This window comes from Mus musculus, chromosome 8, assembly GCF_000001635.26.
Source record: "Mus musculus strain C57BL/6J chromosome 8, GRCm38.p6 C57BL/6J".
Taxonomy (NCBI): Eukaryota; Metazoa; Chordata; class Mammalia; order Rodentia; family Muridae; genus Mus; species Mus musculus.
This window is the reverse complement of record NC_000074.6, coordinates 57,479,821-57,487,932: the sequence shown is the minus strand read 5'-3', so window position 1 is coordinate 57,487,932 and position 8,112 is coordinate 57,479,821. Positions and strand designations below refer to the sequence as shown.

Below are 8,112 nucleotides of genomic sequence, written 5' to 3'. Positions count from 1 at the left end.
CTCGATCAAGAACTACCATTCCCGTGGGGCCGCGCGGCAGGTGTGGGGCGGGGCCAGAGGAGGGGCGTCTCCCTCGCGCAGGTTCTGGGGTTGAGAAGGAGGCGGAGGAGCTGCGGTCCAACTGCTGAAGTCTCCATGTGACAGTGAGTGGGGTCTCCTTTCTAGGCGCCACTTCACTCCTGATCACAGTCACAGGACCTGGTAGCTATTCCAGCACCGACAGACCGGCCGGCCCTGGACTCTGGGCGTCGGACCGTGCCGCCACCAGACTTGGGGTGCGGAGTGAACGGCCGCCCAGGGGAAGGAGGCGGAGCGGCGCGGCGAGCGGGGCTCTGTAGCGGCGCCGGCGCCCCCGAACTGGCAGACATGAACGGCTTCACTCCGGAGGAGATGAGCCGAGGCGGGGACGCGGCCGCCGCCGTGGCCGCGGTGGTCGCTGCTGCGGCTGCCGCCGCCTCGGCGGGGAATGGGAACGCAGCCGGCGGTGGGGCAGAGGTACCCGGTGCCGGTGCAGTGTCAGCTTCTGGGCCACCTGGAGCGGCCGGTCCCGGCCCTGGGCAACTCTGTTGTTTGCGGGAGGACGGTGAGCGGTGCGGGCGCGCGGCAGGCAACGCCAGCTTCAGCAAAAGGATCCAGAAGAGCATCTCTCAGAAGAAGGTGAAGATCGAGCTGGATAAGAGTGTAAGTGGCCCAGGGACCGCCCTGCCCTATCCTGCGTGCCTCGCCGGATGGTTGGCGGGGTTCACGAGTCTCGGGGATTGGGTTGCAGGTGGGATTAGTGGTTCTCTGATTGAAACAAAGTCCCTGCAACTCCGGCCACCTTCCCCAGCGCGCGCTCGCGCAGTGGTGCGGGGCTCCTCCGCCCCTCGCCCGGACTCCCGCTGCCTCGCGTGTCTCCCACGCCAGGCTTCCCTCTTCCTCCTTTGCTGCGATCTGGAAACGAAACAAAGGGGACCGCAGCACCGAGGGCCCGGAGTAGTTTTCTCGCAGCCGGGCAGTCCCTTCTGGAATGGAGGCGCCTTTGTTTTGCTGCCAGAGCCGGTGTCTGCCCTAGGGAGCAGCTTCGCTCCTCTAGGGAAAGTAGAGTCTGGCTGGACCCCACAATTCTCTCTCTCTCTCTTTTTTTCCTTTTTGTCTTTTCTTTTTTTCTTTCCTCCTCGTTGTTCTCTTTCTCTTGAACACAGACAAGCAAGCTGAGCTCACCAGTTGCCTTACAGGGAGATAGATGATTGTAAACGTTGTTTGCGGTGTCAGCTCTTCGGGCAGCTGCTCCGAACCAAGGCTGCAAATAAGCCTCTGCGGTTTTACAGCCCTCTCGGCAGCCATCGGGATTTCTTTTTCTGTCTTTATGCACGTCTGCTGTTTTGGCCAGCTATGAGGTTTCAGAGAATTCCATTGCTACTTTTCAGAGCTCTGACTGATGGCAAAGGAAGAACAAGATACAGAACCTCCAGACATCCTGTATATTTTTAACTTACCCTTAGCTTAGAAGTCAATTTAAAAGCCTGTTCATTCGGCCTTTAATTGTAGCCTTAAAAGGGGGGGGGGGGAGAGTGTCAATCAGCTCAGTATTTCCTAGTCCACTGTATATACAGCTCTCAAATCCCCGAGTAATTAATTTTTTTGAAAAGTTTATTTGTGATTCTGTTTAGGCAGGTTTCTCAGTAGGGTCCATGAGAAACTTTGCAAGAGAACATGAATAATTTGCTTTAATTGAAAACACAAAATACAGAGAAATATATTCGCTTAATCCTTAAAAAGAAACCTTAGGGTTCAAATTTAAACATAGGATATGAATTCAATGTTGCATTTGTAAAGAAATGCATACTTTGTACCTGTAGAATTTCACTATCTAACAGATCAATCAGAAAGCATGTACCTACGAGTAATATAATGCTGCTCTCAAGCTAGAGAAAATACAAGGACAAATTTGTGGGCAATGCCACCTCTCCCTTTTAAGTTAAAATCAGCAGGAGCTAACTTATTTAGGTCACCTTCCCTGCAATTTGATGACAAGACCCAGAGAATTGGAATTTTTCTTCCTTTCCTGCCTGCCTGCCTTCTCCAAGATACTACCCGCCCGCCCACCGCTTCCAATTCCTCCCCTCCCCCATTTCCTTAACAGTATCGCCAGATTGCTAATGTTACAACATTTTAATAGTGGAAAGAAACATTGCATCTTCTGAACAGTGGCCTGTTAAGATGATTTTTAGTCAGCCACCTGGGCCTATGCATTTTACTAATACTTAGCTGCAGTTTTTCTGGACTCACAGTCTTTGAAAATTTTTCCTTTACAGGCAAGGCATCTTTACATTTGTGACTATCATAAGAACTTAATTCAGAGCGTTCGGAACAGAAGGAAGAGGAAAGGAAGCGATGATGATGGGGGAGACTCGCCTGTTCAGGACATCGACACTCCAGAGGTAGATGGCAGGCTTTTCCCCATGTTATATGTAAATCATAAGCATGCTGGCAATCCCAACACCATTCTGTAAATATTTGAGCTCTTCTTTAACTGTTTAAAGCATCTGAAAAATCTCAAAAGTTATATACAGTCAGTGAAGATGTATTTATACTAATATTAAATCTCAGACGACATTCTTACAGCTCTTGACATACAACTTCCTCTTTTGTTTCTCCGGAAGTTTACAATATGTATCCCCCAAAGATGGAACTGTTTAATAAAGTACAGGTCTGAGTGTGTAAATGAAGTCATTGTGTGAAGTGTCATAATACAGATCAATGATATCTTTTCAACAGAGTGAACTAACTCATCTATTTTTTTTTTCTAGGTTGATTTGTACCAATTACAAGTAAATACACTTAGAAGATACAAAAGACACTTCAAGCTTCCAACCAGACCAGGTCTAAATAAAGCACAACTTGTTGAGGTATATATAAATAAGCTTTATACTGTTTAAACAATCCTGTTCACACCAACAAGGTATCATTAAGTGATGATGAAATAGATGAATGTAGTATATTAAATAGTATATTGCATGTAGTAAAGTAAAAGTTAATAGGTGTATTGTGGAATGTAGTTGTTTAGAAACATCTATCTGCCACCTAGGAAAGCTCTCCAGTGAGTGCTCAGTGGATTACATTCAGAGTATATACAGTGTCTTTTAATGTTGATTTTTCAGAGTAAGCAATGAGAATTTTTTAATCATTGTTCTAGAATCTTGTTTTAAAGGGATGGACTATACATGTGGATTGGAATATAAATGGAATATTTCCATTGAGGGATGGAAAATAAATAAGCTTACAAGTATTTGTTAGAATGTAATTTTCAAAGTTTCTGCAGGTGAGCCCTGAAACAGGATTTCCCTTGCTTTCTAATTTTACTTTGAGATACACTTGCCTTTGTTAGTAGTTGTTTTTAAGTAAAGGATACTTTCTTTACATCAAGAGAAAGAACAAAAATAAGGCTTTATGTTAAAGTTAAAGTTTGCTTGGTATGGGACTTCAGTTCCTTTGGTATGTTTTGGAAGCTAGTTTTGTGTGTGTGTTGAAGTAATAAAGCCACAAAAATCTGTGAACTTTTAAAATACAGATTTAAATAATTATACTTTATATCTAAAGCAAACATTTCCACTGAGTAGACAGATCAAAATATGTATGTATGCATCAACACATATATATTTATGTGAGTGTTCTTATATTCTTCAGCATGACATTAGTAGTTAGCCTACATTTCCAATGTGTATAAATAAATGATAAATATGAGTTAGAATTTTTTTAGAAAGCTCTATAACATTAAAATTCAGTATGCTAACTAGCCAAATTTTCTTCTATATTTCTTGCCTAGGCAACAAAACTATTTTTCTTTAAATTTATTTCAAAGCTATCATCCTTTTTCTGCTGCACAGTACATATATATAGACATTCCCTACTATAATGAAAATATAATAGACACTAGTGTAATTATCCCTATTCTATAACAAATAGCCAAGAATTGATACAAAGTTGTATTTAAATATAGAACTCAAATCTCAAGCTCTTTTTTTGTTTTGTTTTATTTTGTTTTGTTTTCCAAGACAGGCTTTTTCTGTTTAGCCCTGACTGTCCTGGAACTCACTTTGTAGACCAGGCTGGCCTCTAACTCAGAAACCCACCTGCCTCTGCCTCCCAAGTGCTGGGATTAAAAGTGTGCGACACCACTGCCCGGCTAAATCTCAAGCTCTTAAAATCAGGTCTTATAAACCAGTTGTAGTTCAGTGGATTCTAGAAAAAGGCAGTCTTGAGTCTGAGCATGCGTAGTATTAGCAGCTCAGTTTCTTATCTGTTTATTCTGATGTACATGTTAGAACTGTGCAGTAAAAGACAGGAAAACAGTCCAACATCCTTCTAGCTCCTTGAGGTTTCCATTCTTAAATTTTATTCATAAAAAATTTACAAGAAACTTAAGAGTTAATATCAGTTGTACCAATGGTATTTATGGTACAGTTTGTTACCAAGAATTTTTTTTCCTTATATTACTCTTTTTCTATGAATACAGTCTAAGCCCTCCCTCATATGATGGACATTAGTTTTTTTGTTTTATTTCATTAATATTTAATGTTTAAGAATATGTAGTTTGCAAACTAAAGTTTAAAAGGAAAATACTTATAACAAGTGCACATTAATTAAGTAGACCAAAGGGGGTAAAATACTCAAAGAGTGTATTAATTGTGGAGACTAACGGATCCTTTGAAGTCAGGCTGTCTTTTGTTTATAATATCTTGTTTTTATGTGCTTTGGAGCTTGTTAATATTTTGTTAAGACAGATTAATCTTTAAAAGTATCTTGTGGTCACACAGCACTTTGGCAAAGTTGTATCTTACTCAGCTCACAGCATCTGCTACATCTAACCTTTAATTTGTCCATTTTTTTTAATTTGTAGATAGTTGGTTGCCACTTTAAGTCTATTCCAGTGAACGAAAAAGACACCTTAACATGTTTCATCTACTCAGTGAGGAACGACAAGAACAAATCGGATCTCAAGGCCGACAGTGGTGTTCACTAGGAGAGATGCTGTTCACACTAGCCCATAGATGTCTGCCTGGAAAGAATGTTTACTGGTTTTCAGATGTAGAAATGTTCTTGTGTATTTTTTCTACCGAGGATTTACTTTGACTTTTTTTTTTTTTTTAATGTTGTTGTCATTTTTGATTCTAATAATTAGTTGGAAACTCATAAACTGAGCTTCCTAGATTACACATATTTTAAATAAAGGTTATTACTATTATAGCTGCTTCAGCCTGTTTATTTTATGAAACTTTGTTTTTGTGTTAAACTTTTTGGGACTGGTATTAAGATTTCAGATAAAGGTCATTTTGTAAGCTTTTCTTACAAATTCCAAGTAATTAAAGGTAAAGCAGGAATGACAGACATGACCCCCTCACCTTCCCTAGGTGGATTTGATTTGCAATTAAGCATTCTTGTTTTTGTTTTGTTTTGTTTCTCCGTGTAACCCTGGATGCCCTGGAATTCACTCTGCACACCAGATTGGCCTCACACTCAGAGATCCTCCTGCCTCTGCCTCCTGAATGCTGGGGTTAGAGGCATGCACCACCGCCACCAGGCTAGCATTATTTGTAAAGTGCTTTGTGATGTATGTTAGCAAATTTGAAAATTAGACTTCCATTGATTTTTTTCAACCACTTTTAAATTTCCCCTTATGTATTGGTATTCTTCCTTGGAGACCTATGCAGAAACAAAGAATTGGTTTTGTGCCCTTCTTTTTCCAAACACATACACCCCAACTTCCTAGCAAAGTCAAGCATGGTGCTTGCTGAAAGTGGCCATGAGGACTGGAGTTAATTACTTCTTCAGACTGATGTGATATAAACATAGAAATGAACTCACACTCTGCTGTTGGCTTCGCACATCCAAACCGATGGTAATAAAACTGGTGTGTTGTGATTGTTTATAATCCCAGCATCCTGGAGGCTGAGGCAGGGGGAGCACAAGTTAGGGGCCAACCACGCTACATAGCAAACCTTGTCTCAAAATGAAACCATAACTTGTCTGAGGTTGGAGAAGTCAGGGTGTATAATGAACTCATTGTTTAAGGGTTGGTATTGCTTTATATTTACCTGGGCTTCATTCCATCAGTGCTTTATTTGTAGTGTCTTTTTCTCTTGGAATTATATTGCTTTGCTAACAGCTTAGCATCACACATCAGGGTCTTAGCTTGTCACGTCAAAAATGAAAGCAGCTCCAGGAAAATGTCCTAAGGATGCTTTGCAAACTTCAGGCTGGAAATGGGTAAGACAGCAATGTAGCTCAGACTTCTTCAAGGTGAAGGTTTGAACCCGTGACGTCTTGGCTGTAGGAAGCTGTCCTGTGTTGTAGCAAGGTGAACAGCGGCACTCATGACATTGATCTGTAAGTGCCAGTAGCTCTGAGATGTAATGCTGAAGATTACCTCTAGCCGCTGCCAAAGGACTCCAGCAGAGGAACACAGCTGCAGTACTGCTTCGTTAAGGAGGGGAGTCTACTAAGGTTCTGGTTATATTCTTGACCAGAAAATAAAGCAGCTGGTGTTTGGTTCTTAGCACCACTTATAATGTCATTAGAACATTGGTGAAGTGGAAGCCTTGATTCTAGGCATCGTGGAAGGCTTATTGCAGTGTCGCAGAAACCTCTGGGACAAGATGTTTTGTTTTCTATTTTTCTTTGCTGTGTCAAAACAACACATGCCCACTTCATATCCAGTAGCATGGCTTTAATTAGGAAAGTACAGGTCAGGTGTGGTGACACACACCTTTCATCTCAGCCCTTGGGAGGCGGAGGCAGCCTAGATGAGGTAGTGAATTCTAGGACAGCCAGAGCTATATAGTAGTGGGACCCTGCTCTTTCGATCCTTTTCCTCCTCGTGGGCTGCCTTAGCAGTCCTGATAGAAGGGTTTGTGCCTAGTCTTTTTACATCTTATGCTGCATTCAGTTGATATCCCTGGAAGGCCTGCCCTTTTCTGAAGGAAATGGAGGAGGAGTAAATCCTGTCTTGAAAAACCAAACCAAACCAAAACAAAGAAACAAGAAAAACAGTGACCCGTGAGTGCTGCTCTGTGCCTGTCTTAGGGTTCTCCAGAGTCACAGAACTGATGGAATGTCTTTGTATATATTAAGGAAATTTGTAGTCCAACTAACCCAACAATGGGCAGCTGTGGGTGGGAAGTTCAAGAATTTAGTAGTTGCTTAGTCCCACTGGGCTAGTTGTTTCAGCTGGTCTTCTGTAGACGCCGGTTCCAACAGATGTGCTGGCAAGTAAATGCAGACGGCAAAGAAGAGCAAATCTTCCTCCTTGCAATGTCCTTATGTATGGCCCAGATTAAAGGTATATGCCACCACATCTGGATCTAAAATTTGCTTTGTCACAGGCTGACCTTAAGCTCAGAGATCTGCTTGCCTCAGTCTGGACTTAAAGGTGTGTACTACCTTGGGGTCTAAGATTTTCATGGCCACTACCTGAGGTCTCTACATCAAGATCCAGGTCAGAAACTTGACTTCTAGCCTCAAGATCTGGATCACAGGTAAGCCCTCCAGTTCTGGACTGTAGTTTATTCCAGATGTAGTCAAATCGACAACCAGGAACAGTTGTGACAATGCCCTTCCTTCTGAGTTGGTTGTCTGTGTTGCTGTTTACTCTCCAGTTAGGATCAGTTGGGTTTTTTTTTTTTTTTTTTTTTTTTGGTTTTTTGAGACATGTTTTCTCTGTGTAGCCCTGGCTGTCCTGTAACTCACTCTGTAGACCAGGCTGGCCTCGAACTCAGAAATCCACCTGCCTCTGCTTCCCGAGTGCTGGGATTTGCCCGGCGGATCAGTTGTTTTCGTTCTAACACAGCACACCCTGAAGGAACCCTCAGCACTGCAAGGAAAAGAATCCTTTCAGGAAGAGATGAGCTCTTCAAGGAGGGCGGTCACCGTTGAACTCTGCAACATGGGGCCAAGAGCAAAAAAGGCGCAGGAAGTCACAGACAAAGCGCCAGAAAGTGCTGGATGCACATGAGCCTTGTGAAATGGAGAGATTCCTTCCTATCATGAAGAAACTTGCCTTTCTGAAAAGGAAATAGATTCGATTGGCTTCCTCAACTGGTGATTTCACATCAGGCTTTTATTACAGCAAAG

At 42.5% G+C, this 8,112-nt stretch overlaps 1 protein-coding gene across 1 annotated transcript; it reads left to right on the top strand.

The window, feature by feature from the left end:
* Nucleotides 1-72: 72 nt before the first annotated feature.
* On the top strand, nt 73-5,231 carry Sap30 (sin3 associated polypeptide). Its single transcript, NM_021788.2, has 4 exons — nt 73-681; nt 2,298-2,423; nt 2,793-2,891; nt 4,883-5,231. Exons 1-4 carry the CDS (start codon nt 367-369, stop codon nt 5,003-5,005), a joined length of 663 nt encoding a protein of 220 aa, NP_068560.1. The 5' UTR covers nt 73-366; the 3' UTR covers nt 5,006-5,231.
* The last annotated feature ends 2,881 nt before the right edge of the window (nt 5,232-8,112 follow it).

Bases quoted from the DNA above. Each gene is read 5' to 3' on its own strand.
- Sap30 (NM_021788.2), top strand. From the start codon at position 367: ATGAACGGCTTCACTCCGGAGGAGATGAGCCGAGGCGGGGACGCGGCC. The intron at 682-2,297 runs GTAAGTGGCCCA...TTTCCTTTACAG, and splicing joins AGATCGAGCTGGATAAGAGT to GCAAGGCATCTTTACATTTG. The intron at 2,892-4,882 runs GTATATATAAAT...TTTAATTTGTAG, and splicing joins ATAAAGCACAACTTGTTGAG to ATAGTTGGTTGCCACTTTAA.